The sequence below is a fragment of the Hippichthys cyanospilos genome, chromosome 6 (genome assembly GCF_059441005.1).
Source record: "Hippichthys cyanospilos isolate Australia breed blue-spotted pipefish chromosome 6, RoL_Hcya_1.0, whole genome shotgun sequence".
Taxonomy (NCBI): Eukaryota; Metazoa; Chordata; class Actinopteri; order Syngnathiformes; family Syngnathidae; genus Hippichthys; species Hippichthys cyanospilos.
Genome location: NC_142374.1, coordinates 101897 through 119508, shown reverse-complemented (window position 1 = coordinate 119508; position 17612 = coordinate 101897). Strand labels below are relative to the sequence as shown.

General features: G+C 39.7%; 1 protein-coding gene and 1 pseudogene across 32 annotated transcripts in view; one reads left to right on the top strand and one right to left on the bottom strand.

Moving 5' to 3' along the window:
• LOC148421771 (uncharacterized) overlaps positions 1 to 16743 on the top strand; it is a 73040-nt gene extending 56297 nt beyond the window's left edge. The window contains exons 1-14 of one of the 31 annotated variants that reach the window (XM_088417788.1): positions 1852 to 2145; positions 2332 to 2521; positions 2791 to 3133; positions 3255 to 3425; positions 10392 to 11372; positions 11499 to 11697; positions 11786 to 11806; positions 11906 to 12618; positions 12894 to 13119; positions 13400 to 13497; positions 13725 to 14555; positions 15104 to 15195; positions 15712 to 16610; positions 16691 to 16743. In XM_088417788.1, the coding sequence (XP_088273914.1) occupies positions 12480 to 12618; positions 12894 to 13119; positions 13400 to 13497; positions 13725 to 13771 (510 nt within the window). In that variant the 5' untranslated portion in view covers positions 1852 to 2145; positions 2332 to 2521; positions 2791 to 3133; ... (3 more) ...; positions 11786 to 11806; positions 11906 to 12479 and the 3' untranslated portion in view covers positions 13772 to 14555; positions 15104 to 15195; positions 15712 to 16610; positions 16691 to 16743. Of the gene's footprint in view, positions 1 to 1851; positions 2146 to 2331; positions 2522 to 2790; positions 3134 to 3254; positions 3426 to 7927; positions 7990 to 10391; positions 11373 to 11498; positions 11698 to 11735; positions 11807 to 11905; positions 13282 to 13399; positions 14556 to 15103; positions 15196 to 15711; positions 16611 to 16690 lie in introns of those variants that run through there. The other 30 variants (XM_088417766.1, XM_088417768.1, XM_088417777.1 and 27 more) reach the window with 30 other exon arrangements.
• On the bottom strand, positions 4164 to 6819 carry LOC148421772 (uncharacterized; annotated as a pseudogene). The gene is made up of 5 exons (XR_015865835.1): positions 6608 to 6819; positions 6283 to 6297; positions 5753 to 5893; positions 5395 to 5647; positions 4164 to 5293 (listed from the first exon to the last, which is right to left on the bottom strand). The product of XR_015865835.1 is annotated as an uncharacterized LOC148421772 (transcript).
• Positions 16744 to 17612: the final 869 nt, after the last annotated feature.

Here is a 17612-nt window from a genome sequence, read left to right as displayed (position 1 = left end):
GTAAATTACGTTACTCATTTTTAATATGTGTATAAAGTCGTGATGTTTTTACCTAAGGTTTTTGCACACGTTGCACGCATTCACTAATTAACATAGGTTTGGATTGCCCGTCATACGAGCAGTTCAAGTTACGAGCGTAGCCGCTGAACGGATTAAGTTCGTAACACAGGGGCCCACTGTATTTGTAACAGGTTTGACTTGCCAGGGGATCCTGGGTAACAATTAGCATCCCTGAAAACAAAGGTGATGGGGGGATAAGGACACAACTCGGGCCTTGCCTACACATAGGTGTTCTTGCAAACGGGCATTAAATGTTTCCGTTTTGTCCTATTTGCTATATGTGGCCGGGCTTTTTGTTTTTTGTTGTTGTTGTTTTTTTTAATCATAATCTAATGTTTCAAAACCTCCAGCCTAAATGGAGATTTGCCCTAGCTTCCGGTTTTGTAGACACGCGTGCTCAGCTTCAACGGGGATTTGCGTCATCGCGCTATTCTTTTTCCCACGGAAGACTTCTGATACTGGTGACCTCAGAGGGAAAGTTCTTTCGCACTGGACAGAATTTGTGACATTTCTGCCGCCTAATGACTTGGAAACCGCACTATGTGGTTTCATATAGGTGAGACTTTTTTTTTAAATAAACAAACGATGACGATACATGTAGACGACAGGGCGTGGTTGTTATTCCCTTATTTCCTCTCATTATCACGTAAGAAATCATCTCTTTTCCCAAATACATTGTCTTTACATCATTATCAGAAATAACTTTCGTCAGTTGCCATAATGTATGCTTTCAATCAACATTAATTAGACATTCACAATTTATTTGTGTCATACCACATATATTGTATCAATATTTGCTGACCAAAATTACTCCGTTTGGAGCTTTTGTTCTTTTGCCTCTTTTGCCTTGTCAATAAAGTAATGACTATCAGCTGTCACTCAAGCTCATTAACATGTCACACACACATATGTCATGGATGTCGAAACTGTCAAGCGACAGTGGACATGACGTCTCCATTTTTATTTTTCAATTATTTATTGCTGAAACAAAGCAGTGAATCATCCTGCTTCCTCATATGACTCGTTTTTATTTGCGTGCATTTTTGTGTTGCTTTTATGATGGCACGACCAAAAGAGAGCATGAAGACGATATGGAAACTGTTAGGAGCATAATGCAGTTGCATGTCAGGCGGGTGTGGTGACAAAAGAAATAACGATAAAACGATACTATGGAGGACCAAAAGTGCCAAAATTCAATAAATAAATGTACCATTCAAACATTAAATGTAAGTGTCATTAAATAATTTAATGTGTCATTAATTAATTAAAAGTGACATTAATTAAATGTTTAAATAATTAATTTAAACGTTTCATTGAATTGATAAAACATTTATTTCATTATGACACATTTAATTATTTAATGACACATTTATTTAATTAATGACACATTTAATTATTTAATGACACTTATATTTAATGATACGCTGTTGCTAGGTTTCATCCTTTGCTTATCTGTCAAGCTCGCTCGTCAAAGTTTAATGGGCGGGTCCTAACACCTGATTGGTTACCCGCTCTTCAAGCCAAAACAAATCAATTTCAGAGAAGATTGACTTAGAGGATGAATGTAGTCCAATACGTTGGATGGCACGATAACATTTACATTTATTTGAATGGTCAGGCCAAACGACTAAACCCATGGTTGTCTGTCTCAAGGAATATCAAGAAAAATCCTATTATTAATAATAATAATAATAATAAGAATAATAATAATAAGAATAAGAATAATAACAACAACAACATTTGTTCAGCTGAGCGCTTGTTATACCGATTCTTTGCCGGGTTTATTTTCTACATCAATATCATCGTCATCTTACGCCCAGTAGGAGGCGGAAAATGCTCCTAGATTGGTAGTCATCCCTAATTATAATTAGTCGACGGCGAACAAGAAAAAGTTCAAGACCGAATACATCATGTGCACGTGCTTGTCCCATTGTTTTGAGAAGTGAAAAATGGCAAAACGTTGCACAGAGTTACATAGAGAGGCATCAAATTGAATCGAAGAAGCACTTCACAAAACTCAGCCTCCCATGGCGGCTCAGTTGCAGCAGCAGAGACCTGCTACTCCCTCAAGAACACCCGTCCAAGGTAAGCCAAATATCCATTATTATTTCACGTTTGAATTCGTTTTAAAAATATATATGTATTTGGTTGTTTCATTACGACTATCAATTAGGCGAGCATAACGCTCGGTAATTTTGCCGAATGCTGTTCGTTTGCTGGCAGAACCACACCAGTTTGAAAATAAAGGTGCGACATATTTCTCTGTTGCAGCCGAGGTAGCAAGACTTTTTGCGCCATATACTGTAATTCCGCTGGAGCGAATAGAGTTAAAAGGCCGAGAAGACCAGCATTTCAAATCGGCTAAACAAGTCTGACCACCAGGCAGATAAAGTTCCAGACATGACCTTGAAAGCTCACCTTCTTGCTGCCGGACTTGGGGAGCAAAAATTAACATTTTCAGGTCAGTAGTTACCATAGCGATACCAAATCCCCCCCACCCAAGAAAAAAAAATAAACAACAAACAACAATATTGCAAATGTATTCAGAATTTCATTCAAAGTCAATCACATGATAAATTAATATCTGACTCCAGCTTAATGTCCATAACATGAATAATGTTTTTTATGTGCTCAGTTGTGAGTGGGCATGAGTAAAATATGGTTGTCACATCTGAACTGTTTGAAGTATTTCCAAAGCTCCAAAACTGAGGACGTTTTGAACTTTTAAAGATAGCGGGATTTACTCGCAGCAGAAACCTTGGATTGATTCCGTGTCCAAGCTCTGGATACACACTTGCCTACCTGAAAGAGCCATCAACGATGATCGGACAGGCTACAATTTACATACGTCCACTTCAGCAGGATCTACCATTTCAGCCTTACGTATATTTACAGAGACTCACGTTCAATAGTCAAAGCAATGTTTACTGTTCATTTATAATCATTATTTAAAACTATTTTGTTGTCGTTAGGAGCACTCACAACAGGCCTCTGGACCAGAAGTCCCCTGTCTCAGTTGTGAAAAGGCAGTTCCCTTTTCAGGAATGAAGGTATACAGACTGAGCTGCAATGGGTGGGTGCTTTTTACCATTCTGCAAGATTAGTATATATTATTTTTGTTCCGAAACAAATGTCTCAAGAGTGTCGAGCACACAATCAAGATAATAGATAATAGATATTTTGTACATTTCAAGGACATCAACAGAGGAATCAAAAACACATCAAGAGGCAGGCCAAAGTGAAAATGACAGAGAGACAGCCTCAGTCAATGACTGTTCCAGAGAGGCCTGAAACATCAGCGGAGAGTGCAGTCATACCAGGAGTGACTAACACTGAGGCACTGAACCATACGGACACAGAAGAAGGTTTATATCATCACAATAGAATTCCTCTCCAGTTGTGTGTAAAAGAGTCTCATTGAAAAATAACATATGTAGACAAATCTATACTAGCACTATAACACAACTATAGTGTATGTTAAAAATATTGTTTTTCAGAATGTTACATTCAACAAATGGTTGGGTTAAAAAAAAAAGCCAACTATAAGTCAAAAAAGGACTGACCCAGTATTTAGGCCAATTTGATATAATTTTCTGAGTTGTTTTGCACAAAAGTAATTTCGAGAACTTAGTCATTCAATGATACACAAGACAGCCTCAAATGGACTTTGGTAAATGGACTTTCACTTATATAGCGCTTTTCTACCTTAGGTACTCAAAGCGCTTTGCACTAACTAGTCATTTACCTACTGATGACGCAGCATCAGGAACAACCGGGGGTTCAGTGTCTTGCTCAAGGACACTTAGACATGGTCTTGATGGTCGGGGGATCGAACCCACGGCCTTTCGGCTGGGAGACGACCACTCTACCACTAAGCCATGCCGCCCCTAATCTGGGTTGTTTTAACCAAACCTGAAAATGTGATCAAATAAATATTGGAATTAGTCTTTTTTTTTCCCTTGCTCATAAGTTATTTTGAACCTATTGGTTTGAAAGCTAATTCCTTCCTTTTTTAACTTGGCATTTCATTAATTAATATGAATCATATATTTATGGATAACGAGTAGATATCTGTTTCATGTAACTTGCAAACTCACAACACGTCTCTCTGACATCTATTACTTTATTTTCATTTTTATTTATTTCTAGAATGGGAGCTTATTAAGGAACCAGCTCAAGCTACCAAGGTTTACATAGAGAGTTTGTGAAGGAAACATGCATTTGGGAAACCACTGAGAATGAAGATAGATGCAAGGGACTCTGATGAGGAGAGGGAACGAGAAATGTTTAAATGATAAAAGTTATTGAATGCACTGATCAGGAGGTTTAAGTGACACAAATTCTGTATCAGTGAAACTACACAAATACCATGCAGTTTTTGGCATCTGTTTTATTATGCATCCTTTAAACATTTTTGTATCACTCATCTGAGTGTGAAGAACACAGCATTGATGTTATCCATTCTGTGTACCAGTGACGAGAGTTCATGTATCTTCATTAAAGATACTTAAAGTTCAATTTCTGGAAGTACTGCAGCTGTCAAAAGGTAGCTTCAACCTGAAAGGACGAGGAATATGATCAATTTTGAATTTATAACCGGTGACATGAGGTATTTAGCAGTGATGGGAAAAGAAGGCTTTAAGATGCTTCATGACCCAGTTGTATTTTTTTTTTACTCCTTCTAATGGTACTCTGTTCAACATAGGCTTTGAAACTTCCTGTTTTGAACAGACAATGGAAGCTCCAGCCTTAGTTTTTGAACTACTTATTTTATTTTACTTCCACTAGGTACATCATGCTGACATTTTTAAACCTCTTTCTTTAAGCCAACAGTGGCCATTTAGACTTCTTAAAATGACATAACCTGGGGTGCTGCTTTCTGTGTGTGATAGGCCATTCTCAAAGGTTTTGTCCCCCCTCATAATGAATTCCATATCAAAAAGGTACAACTCTTTCTTTAACCTCAGTAGGATCTGCCATCGGGCCTTGCTCTCTGTAACGTCTCCAGAGTTGTTGTGGTGATTGGTTCCTTTCAGTTCTAAGGCCATGACAGTTCCAAGCATCTTGGAAAGAGTTCAGGCTTTGCTGAATTTGTGGAAGGAAGATCCGGTGCAGTCCAAAAAGATGAACTTCGTTGTCTGGATTCAGTGTTCCCTTTGCTTCAAGTGAAGTGAAGATCTGATAGAAGAGGTCCAGGGAATGCTGATAAACGTCTCTCCATATCCTTTCAATTCTGTGCTTAGGATAAAATTGGCAATGTATCAAATTATTTCTTAGTGACATTATAAAGAAATACACTCATCTGGTGATATTGTGATCCAAATGTGTATTTACCGCTGGTTATGGACACTTCTGCCTGTGATGTGTGAATTCCTGTCAGTATCCCTGCTCCTGATCATGAACTCTGCCACATCTGCATTCTCTCCCCCTTTATCAGATCTGACTCTTGAAGGCAGCCCATACTGATTAACAGCAGCTATGAAACTTTCTTTGTAAGACTGTACAAGCTCTGTTATTGCCAGCCACAGTCAAATAGACCACTAAACGACTGAATCCATCCACCCCGCCAAGGACAACAAATCTCCACCTGTCAGGCAGTTGTGAACAGACAAAAAAAAAGTTTATGGTAAAGCATATCGTATTCAATATTAACTAGAGAAAGATGTACAGATTACTGAATACGATCACTGACCTGATTAGTATATGGTTCCCATCTATATGCCATAAAGAATTTGGGCCTGGAACAGAATACTGTCGTCGTCTTGAAACATGCAACCTGAGCCGTCTCATTTGAATTCCCTCTGCATCGACTCTGCGTAAAGACTCTTGCAGCCTTGAGATTGACAGAAGGAAAATAAAATTGACCTCTGGGATTTCTTAAGGTATCCTTTTTTGAAGCAATGGTCAGGTTATAAGTAACAAATATACAGTCATGTGTGTAAAACAGTTTCAGTGCAGCAAAGCCAAAGCCTTCAAAATAAAAGTTATTCAACACACGACAGAAACAAATCAAGTTGCTAACTTAAATTTCAGCAGATTGCAGATAAAATCCCAGATGCATGAAATCAGCTAGGCTCCCTAATTGATTTCAAAGAAGCAATACTTTAAAACGAATTAAAACATTGCTCATATCGTTTTACTCACTACGAACACGCACACCTCTTGCATTCAGATGGCCACGCATGAACTTGTAGCCGGAATTTGGATGTGGACTTCACTTACAATGCGGTCCAGTTCCTTGTCGTTCATCGTTGAAGAGAGATCTCTCTATCTACACAAAATACATTACCGATAATAAAGAAATATGGCACTAAACGTGGATGAGATCGCTGAATAAGTTGACAACTTGTGAATGTAGTACACTTACCTCAAACTGGCTTGCTTCATGAGTCTCCTGACTGTCCTCCTTGAGACTCCGAACGTCGCTGCAATTTGACTTGTTGATAATCCACAAAGTACGTAATTTTCCAGAACTGTAATTGGTATATCAAACGCCAAACGTCCCGATCCATTTGTGTGTCGTGCTCGGGGACCTGTGAACCTCTACTGTACTTCCTCTAAAATTGCAGTCACTCTTGGGTCAATGTCGGAAACGGAAAGTGCAGAAATAAGTCCAGCAACTTCAATAAATTCCTTCACTTTTCGTTGATTAAAATCGTTTTCTACAGGCCCTGCCTCCACATTTTCAGCAAGGTCTGAAATATCTCGACCTAACTGTCGTGAAAGATCACGAAGGTCCTCTGTCATCGCATCCGCCATGTTTCCAACCTCTTCAGGCCGAAGTAATGGATTGGACATGATTTGAGTTAACGGGCTTTGGGCCCGCCCACTAAATTGACGAGGGAGGTTGACAGATTGCCGAATGACAGATAGAGAAATAGCTGAAAACTGGCCGTGTTTCATACTTTGCTAAACTGTCAACCTCTCCCGTCAAATTTGATGGGTGGGCGGGTCCTAACATCTGATTGGTTACCCTTGCAAGACAAAGCAGGGTAACCAATCAGGTGTAGGACCCGCCCATTAAACTATGACGCGAGAGCTTGACAGATAAGTAAAGGATGAAACGTAGCAACAGCGTGTCATTAAATATAAGTGTCAATAAATAATTAAATGTGTCATTAATTAAATAAATGTGTCATTACATAATTAAATGTGTCATTAATTAAATAAATGTGTCATAAAATAATTAAATGTCATTAATGAAATAAATGTTTAATTATTTCAATGAAACGTTTAAATTATTTAAACATTTATTTAATTAATGACACTTTTAATTAATTAATGACACTTTTAATTATTTAATGACACATATTTAATGATTGAATGGTACATTTATTTATTGAATTTTGGCACTTTTGGTCCTCCATACGATACATCGTCCCACTTGGTGATTTTTTTTGACAAGAGAATTGTAGTTGCCGTACTCGGCCCAGTCATTGATGTCGACGCTGCTCACGCGATAGTTGAAATGACAGCTTATTTTTTCTTTCTTTTTTTTCTAAATTCTTTATTACTGATACAATGCAGTACATGGCAATAAATATTTCACGATCCTGTGGGCTACAAACCATCAGATTCAGTACAACACAACATTAAACAAATACTGTAGATTAAAAAAGCGAACTCCCTGTGTCAGTTTGTGGTAGAGGACTGTTTATGAAGAGTGGGACATCACAGCTCTAATTTCGGACCCGCGCTCATAACATTTACGGCCCTATTGATTCACAAGTTCAAGTCTTAGTTCAATTTGCCCCTCACTACCGGCAACAAATCTAAATAATATATTGTTAATTTTTTTTTTTTTGCATAGCAACACTCCAAAGACGTTTCCAAAATAAACTTCGTTTCCAAGTGTCAGCGAAAGTAACCCAAGGGCTGACCTCCGTGCACTTGCTCTTCCGGTTTAGCTCTTCCCGTGGGTACCGTGAAGTAAGTAAGTCGTCTAAACTGTTGCGATATTAATATTTGTAATTGTTGTCATATTTAGTCATTATTACTTCAACTTTGTTCGCTAAGTTTTTTCGTCCTATAGTATGCCGACACGTGTGCTACGTGTGCTAATTTGATGACGCATTTGACTAGTTATGTTGCGGTAATATAATGTAGTAACCTGATTGCTTACTTAATGCAATACATCGACCGCCACCATCTTCTACTTTTATGAATAAAACGTTGTTTTCATTATCATTTATTTTAATCATTATTTCATTATTTTTCGTTACGCAATAATGAACAACAACACTAAGTTAGTGGTGTACTTAGTTGTCGTAAAAATAAATGTTGTAATTAACTTTACTTTCTCCAATTAGTGGTGTACTTAGTTGGTGTTAAAAAAAGTAGTCTCTATGTTCTTCCATCACTTTGTTTTCACTATTTTGAGTATTATTAATTACATTATAATTTGTTCATTACGTGTTTGTTCGCTAGTATACTAATGCTACGTGTGCTGTGAAATATATTCAAATTCAGCTATCACTAAATTCCCCTAGAATTTCCCCCACTATTGTTATTATTGTTATTATCGTTATTATTATTTTCACATGCTTGCTTATCTAACGTAATTTTGCTGCCATTATCGTTATCTACAATCTTCTATTTACAGATGTAATTGTATGGCTTTAATAAATATCAGCAAGACAAAATGTAGACGTTCTTTCTCATTCATTATTAATTACTTACACATCCTTAAGTAATTTGCTGTAAAAACGATTAAACCTAATTATAAAATATTTCGTTCGGTGGAATGTACAGCACATAACTAAATGAAAAAACAGTGCAAAATTAAATGACACAACCATAATTTTATAGAAGAAGTGACGGTTGAACAAAAATCGTCAATACCCTAACTTGTCATCGTTGTCATTGTGCCAATTCAATTGTCGTCTTAAACACGTGATATTAGATATGCATGTTTAATTTTGTGAAAGATATTTTTAAAAAAGTCTTGCTGCCTTGAACTCAATGTCTGAAGTATTTCTGACAACTGTGAGTAGAAACGGAGAACAGCACATATCTGTCAGGCTCATCTTAACTGTCTTGTTTGTCACCGGACTTCAAATGTAATAGCCATATATGAAGAAGACAAAAGAACGTTGGTCAAATCATTCTAATAAGGCTTTTTGGGATAATGGGGTTGAGTAGCTATTAGATTATAATTTTTTTAAATGTAATTCCGGTGTGTTTCTCAAAAATATATGCATATTTTAAAAATACTCTTCATAGCACTTTTTTGCATACATGCCACTTTCAAAATCGTTTTTTTTTTTAAATTTTTTTTTAAATGCGTCATGTAATCCCGGAGTACATATAACAGTTAGGCATCTCCTTTTTAGCAGTTGAACGCTTGACTTTGCGACAAATATTAGATATATTAGATATAAGTAGGTTCCAGTCAGTGTCTCGTTTTTTGCTCTTGAAGTCTTGTACATCACCCCCCCCCACACACACACACACACATAAGCACACACACATATTCACACATCCATCAGCATGCTGTTTTTGGCATTAGTAGGGGTATGCGAAACATGTTACAGTGTATACATTAACAGCTAAATAAAAGACAGTAAATAAAAAGTACATTTAATTATTTCTCTGTTGGCTAATTGTTAGATTTTTGGTAAGTGGACTTTTTGGCATTGGTATGGATAACCTGAATTTCATTATTGTTAATTTTATAAATTAGTAAAATATATTTTTTGAAACTATTGGAGAAAACCTTAAATAAAATAATGTGAAAATGAACATGTTTTATTCATACCAAAAAGGTTACAAGATGTGTATTGCATAAACGTTAAGGTCTGCTTAGAAGCTAAAATTTGTCTTTAATGTTGACGGCGATGTGATTTGTGCAATTGCAAATGCTCTCGCTAAAGTACCTGGATGTCTGTAGTTCCTGATGGCACACCATTTTTGAACTGATAGGTACAGCTCACCTTTGCATTAGATGGTGATGTCCGTTCAAGAATGCATCACTTGCTTAACATCAAATAGAACCATACAGTTACAGTACATATGAAACTGTATATAGCTAACACCAACAGATGATTTTGTGCAAAAAATCTTCATATGTGTTTTGAGGATGCATCACTTGGTTAACATCAAATAAAAGCATACAATTACAGTACATATGAAACTGTATATAACTAACACCAACAGATGATTTAGTGCGACTGTCTTGTGTGGATGAACGTTTTGCCAGAGACATTAACTACTTGTTCTTTGCTCAGTTTGTGACTGAAATCCACCAGGCCACATCAAGCATAAGAATACAGCTACCTAAAGGTAAACCTTTTACCAGAGACAGTCGGCAAATAAACAATGCTATGTTGCAGGACAAACGGGAAGTTGAAAAACTGATACACAGCAAAGACGCCGTCCGCTTCATGGTCCCGTTAAGGGGCACCCCGGCCTTTTGGGAGAAATGTCTCAAGGACCTTTTTGCCATGATTCGGCAGCTAGGCACACCCACGTTCTTCTGCACATTCTCCACTGTTGAAATGCGTTGGGAAGAAGTCATCACCGCCATCAAAGCGCAAAAAGGTGAACGGGTAATTTTCGCTCACCACGACTGGGCCACAAAGTGTGAAATTCTCCGCAGCAATACGATGACAACGATCATCATTTGGGTTGAAGGCGCCCCCATCTTTGAGGAGGCCTCAGATCAAGAAATCTGCGATTTTGTGTCGCGCTACATTTCCGCTGAGCTGCCCAACCTGGAAAAGGAACCCAAACTGCATCAAAAAGTCACAGAGGTTCAGATGCAAAATAAGTCTCATTCAAAGACGTGCATCAAAGCACCCGGCGCGCAGTGCCGTTTTGGTTTCCTCAAGCAGCCGTGCGAGAGAACCATGATCATGAGACGTGAAGAGTGTGATGGAGAAAATCCAGAGAAGTAGAAGTGGTCGGCGCCAAACCCCAAGCTTGTTGATTTGCAAAAGTTGCTGAACGAACTGGAAACGGCCTCTCTGACTTTGCCGCAGCTACTGGCTAAGTGCGAGCTCACCAGTGATGAGTACATGGAAGGTTTGTACTCAATTGCCGCAAAGACCTCTGTCGTGCTCAAGCGAGAGCCCAAAGACTGCTGGGTGAACAACTACAATCGACACCTGCTTCTTGCTTGGGATGCAAATATGGACATTCGGTACATTCTGAACGCTTATTCCTGCATTACCTACATCTGCAGCTACATCAGCAAAGCTGAACACGGCCTGAGCCAGTACCTGAAATCGGTGATTGTGAACTCCCGCAGCGAAAATGTCAACGAGAGCGATGAAATGAAACAAATCATGCAAGTGTACTCAAAGAAAAAAGAGGTGAGTGCACAAGAGTGCGTCGCACGCGAATGTGGCCTCCATATGAAGCAAGCGTCCTGCAGTGTGGTTTTTGTACAAACCAGTGACAATGCGCTGAAAATGAGTTATCCCCTCTCTTACCTTGAGGGCCAAACGCAGGAGTCCGTTGAAGTGTGGATGACCGGCTTGCCGGAAAAGTATAAGGGCAGACCTCAAACAGAGGAATTTGAAGCGAAGTGCTTGGCTGATTTTGCCTCAACCTGCGGAATCGTGTACGGCAAGCAAGCTAAAGGCGGAAATGTTTTCCCCCTGCTGAACGACATGGGGTATGTCCAAAAAAGAACAGGTAAACACGCCGTCATCAAATACTGTAAATTTTCACAGGAAAAAAATCCATTCTCAAGCTCTATCTGCCTCATCGTGCCGACTGCCAGTTGAAGTCCAGAACCAAAGAGGTAAGAGGTTTTTGAGTTTTGCACATGAGCGCTGCAGAGGTGTTGAAAGGTTCATGCAGTCCTACATACAAGTTGTTTCAAGACCATGCCTTTGTACAGTTGCCGGCTGCTGAGCATCCAGAGGCCGTTGTGCAAATTGTCGACCGGAAGAGAAAGAACGATGAGAAGCACAGCAAAGATGTTGACAACGCCATCCGAGAGGTGGAGGAAAGCGGAATAGTCTTCAACGAGTGGTGTCAGCTAGCGCCCGAAAGAGAACTGCAAAGACTCGAGTGCATCGAGGAAATCAATGCGAGGGATGATCCCGGTGACGCAGAGATGTTGACAACGCCATCCGAGAGGTGGATGAAAGCGGAATAGTCTTCAACGAGTGGTGTCAGCTAGCGCCTGAAAGCGAACTGCAAAGACTCGAGTGCATCGAGGAAATTAATGCGAGGGATGATCCTGGTGACGCGGAGGAAAACGTACCAGACTACAATGTCAGGTCCGAGGTAACGGAAATGTCCATCGCGACGGAAGCCGCCGCATCGATCCGGCTGTTTTGCGCGACATATATCGGACCCTTAACCGAACGCAAGCGTGTGCCTTCTACCTGGTCAGAGATTGGTGCATACGACGTGTGTGTGGCTTAAAACCACGGCAGTTCTTCTATTACATCAATGGTGGCGCCGGAATGGGGAAGTCACATTTAATCAAATGTATTCACGCAGAGGCTACAAAAATACTGCGCAGACTGGCTGAGGAAGCGGACATTTCCAAACAAACGGTCATTCTTGCAGCCTTCACTGGCACCGCGGCCTTCAACATTTCAGGTATGACTTTTTACACTGCCTACTGAAACTGCCAAGAAGCCTCAAACCCCCGTATCATGGCCTGGGCAACAAACTGGACGAAGTGAGAGCGGAGCTATCGCTCGCTGAAATTCTCATCATCGCCGAGACTTCCATGGTGTCGAAAGACCTCTTTGCATATGTCGACGCCCGGTTGAAGCAAATCAAAGGAATCAATTTACCATTTGGTGGCATGTCCGTTATCGCTGTCGGGGATTTCTATCAGCTACCTCCTGTGAGACAGTCCAAACCTTTAGGTGTTTACGATCCCACCAGACTGGACAACTGGCGCGACAACTTTGAAATGATCACGCTGACCGAAATCATGAGGCAGAAGGATGACGTTCCGTTCGCCAAACTACTGAACCGACTTCGCGTCAAAAAGAAGTCCCATGAGCTGTCGGAAGTGGACAGAGCTTTGCTGGCTATGACTTACACCGCTGCCCGAAGGAAGTTCTTCATGTTTTTGCCACAAACAAACAGGTAAATGAGCATAACTCTCATATGCTGAATCTGCTTCATGAGGAAATTGTGACCATCGATGCCGACAACTACAAGAAAGACCAAAGGACTGGCACAATGGCGAGACAAGCCGCCCCTGTCCAAGGGGCAAAGAACAAGTTGGCAACGAAATGTGGCAGCGGTGTAGGTATTTGGGTGAAAGAACACATTCCGGCACACAAAACAATCTACATCCAGGGTGTCACTGATATTGAATTTGTTGTGGTCAAACTTGAACCTCCCATCAATATGTTCATTGCAGCTGTGTACCGGCCTCCGGGACAGAGTCTGCGCTCTTTTTTGCCAAAGTTGGAAAGGTTGTTGTACGCTCTGGAAGTGATGGATCATCATCAGATCTTGGTATGTGGAGATTTCAATGAAGATGCACTCTCAGACTCATACAAGCCCATTATGGAACTGTTAGTCTCTAAGGGTTACACACAGCTCATAAATACAGGTACCACTGACAAGAACACACTGCTTGACCTCATTTTTGTCTCCCGACCTCAGTGTGCTGTTCATTCAGGTGTACTGCGAACATAATATAGCTATCACAACCCTGTCTTCTGTGTTTTACACACTGAAAGGTGAGTCCTATCCAAGTCGCAAATTACGAGTTGTCCCTGTTGTGTGAAGGAGCCCAAATGTTGAGATGTGATGGGATTAAATCAGGGGTGAAGATGATGTAGTGTGTGTGCGATAAGGTGAGTGGGAGGTGAGGAGGTGAGAGTCAAAATTCAGGAAAAAGTAAAAAAAAAAAAAATGGAGGAATGGAGGGGTCAAGTCGATGGGAGGGAGTGGTGGGATTATATGTTGACATTTGATAGGATGAAATCTGCTGCGAAGACAGTATAACGTGTGTGTAAGGTGAGTGGAAGGTGAGGAGGAGAGACAATGTACAGAGAAAGTATAAAAATCTTTGGGGAGGGAGGGTCTAGTGGAATTATTTTTGTTCACAATTTTGACAATGTAATAATCGTCAGCGTGAAATGACAGCAGAAAACAGACCAAGTAAGTCTCTATAAAATATTTTTTTGTCAACTGTAAGTGTTGTCATTTTACTCTCCTCTACTTTAAACAGGTTAGTTGTTCTGAAGAGATGGTAGATTCATCTCATAATAGAGAGCATAGATATGTGTGTACATAATCTTAATGTGCTACCATTGTAGAAAATGAAATGGTTATACTTAAATGTTGGAAAGAGCCAAGCCCATCTCGCCTTTGCAGCATGCGAATTTCTACTCGACACTATTGTATTCCCCTTTTTCTCACAGGGTAGAAGAATGGGTGCCCAAATACATACATCAAGGAGCACTGACTTGTAAACCAAGGTGGCAGCCAAGCAGGACTTCTCTTCATTCCTGTCACGAATAACCCGCGGATCCCAAATGGGAATGGACCCCAACTAGGCACGAGAGGTGAAGTTACTGAGTTTATTAACAAAAGGAGCACGCAAGGCGTGAGAAAAACACAAAAACAGTCCGAAGAGCGTGACCATGTCAGCCTCGTTGCAAAGTCTCTCTTCCCTCTCTCTCTCCGAGCTTTCGGACTGCAGTCTTTTTATTAAAAAACTGTTACTGAGGTGTGGGGGTCTCACAATTCAACCGTCACACAACATGAGCATTGTGCTCCGTGGCAGAACTTGCAGATAACTTGCGATTCAGGCCTTGACCTTGACATTGTTTTTAACACACACACACATATGAGACAAAGAGGCGCTGTGGTTTCTGAAAAAGTAAGTTAGAATACATGAAGCAAAGCTGTTGTACTAATGAATCAGCCAGAAAAATAGCAATTAGAATACATAAAGCAAAGCTGTTGCACTATTAAATCAGTCAGTTTATCTTACACATATATTGTAAGACAAAGCCAAGTCTGTTTTACTTTTGTATATATATTTATTTATTATTTATATATGTTATATATTTGTACTCAATGGTTCTGAATTCCTTTTTTTTCCCCCCAGATTAAAATGATCGGTGCCCATAAATATACATCGTGGAGCACTGACTTGAAAACCAGGGTGGCAGACAAGCAAGGACTTCTCTTCATTCCAGTGTAAGTTGCCGTGAACTGTGTCAGTTAATGCTTTCAGTGCCATGGACAAGAATTCTACCCTTTAATAATAGTAATCACAATAATAACTAAATAATAAAGTTATAAGTATGTTCTTATGGAGAATACACTCATAATGAGAATACACTCTTGACTACTAATGCTTATCTAAAATAAGTTCTGTAAGCTCTGTTGTGATAAAATGTGACCACTAGATAACAGTGTTTTTACATATAAAACATAACTATTGTCAACTGAACATGCATTCAAAGGAATGGTAGTCAATCTTTCATGTGATATATTCATATTTTCATTTTTTTTTTACATTTACATATTTACATAGACATAGTATCCAATATTCTGTTGGCCGTGAAAGATGATTGAAAATGCAAAATACACTGGCTCTCTCGAGGTTTCCTTTTCCGATAACGCTTGGCACTAAAAGAGTTAAAACAAACTATAGGTTCGCCTCTCTTTTGCAGTTTGTCCTCACCCCCTGAATGTGTTTCTTGTTTGCAGGCCTATGTGTTCCCCATGTTGCCTGTGGCTCCACACATTGCATTCATCCAAAGAAAAGATCACCACCGTGTGCAAGAGTTTGATGACACATCATCAGGCTTGTCCATTGGCAGTTTCCCTCTGGATTAAAACAAGTCTGTTTTTTCCTTCTTTAATTGGTTGGAAAAGCTAAGTAGCTCATCATCTTCTTTTGTAACGACAGTAACTTTTGTCCCATCTACTTCTAACGGGTTCTTTGTTCAGGAGAAAGAGCCAGCAATCAAGCAGGAGTTGTCCTCATTCTGGTGTAAATTGCTGTGATTTATTTCAGTTAAAACTAAAAATGTGCATATCTCTATCAGCTTTTGTTGTCACCTCCTCAGTGTATTTTGTTTCTTTTTTGGAGACCGATGTTTTCCACTTGTTGCCTGTGGCTCCACATGTTGCATTCATCCAAAGAACGAGTGGAAGATCACCACCGCGTCAAAGGCTTTGATGACACATCATCAGGCTTGTCCAGTGGCAGTTCCCCTCTGGATTAAAACACGTCTGTTTTGTGCTTTCTACAGACCATTTTCTTTCTATTGGTAGGAAAAGGTAAGTAGCTCATCATAAGTAATTTTTGTCCCATCTACAGTATTTCTAACAGGTCCTTTGTTCAGGAGAAAGGAGAGAGTTGCCGTAATTTATGTCAATTACAGCTAAAAAAATGTGGATATCTTTCTCAGCTTTTGTTTTCACCCCCTTAACGGATTTGTTTCGTTATTGTAGACTGATGCTGTCCACTTGTTTCCTGTGGCTCCACATTTCATTCATCCAAACAACAGCTGGACGTTTGCCACCAAGTAGAAGATTTTGATGAGCCATTGTACTGCTTGCTCAAGGACCTGTTGTCATCTGGAACATCTCCTCTCTTCAAGGTAAACTGCTAATCATTAAGCCTATCTTTTTTCCTAAAGCCATTAAATGTTGTAAAAATATTTCCTTTCTTTTTTAACAGGCTCTTTGTTCGGGTGCACAAGCAGTTTATAGCAGAATCACAGTAACAAATATGTGAGTGTATTCATGTCACTGGATACTTGATTGGGCATGAGTGTGATATACTAATTTACTGTATTGTAGAAAATGAAAGATGATGTCAGCATCATGGAAGTTTTGTCGTGTGTTCTCCTTTTTCCCCAAGAGACAAAAAAAAAAGTAAAAATGAAGAAGAAAAAGAAAACAAGTGCCAACAACATGAAGACCACGGACAACCAAGCACCACTTCTGTCGATTCATTTGTAAATCGCCAATAGGAGTAGCCAAATTGCTATTAAGTGGTGTTTTAAATGCAGCGTTATCTTTTTACAGCTTTAGTCTTCACCACCTCCTTCATCTTTTCATCATGCGACCTTGCTGAGGAGTTTACAAGGACCATGACGCCATCCTATCCTTAGAATGCAATCTCTTTTCCTGTTCTTACGCTGTTGTCCCTGCATTGAAAAGAACAGTCCTAGTCCCCCAATCCAACCTACATGATCTGTATCCATAGATACATTTTTGCCATCATCTGTGTGCTCTGCAAAGGTTGCTCTATGAAATACCTTTTCACTCATGCATTTGTTTAAATACATTTGTATGTACCATACTCATGATTCCGTTAAATCTCTGAGATCAAACAAGCATTCTGGGAGGCACATCTACCTCAATTTGTTATTGCCTGTGTTAACTTTTACCCTCGCAAATTATATCCATCCATCTATTTGTCGGCGCATAGCCTCACGCGGACCGCTCACTTGCTGGTGTCTATGCCAGCTGTCTTCGGCAGTGGGTGAGGGACACTCTCAACTGGTTGCCAGCCAATCGCAGCCCTAGCAAATTATGGAATGAGAACAAATCAGCTCCAAAATCTAACCACTGCCGTTGATACAGACAATGTTTCA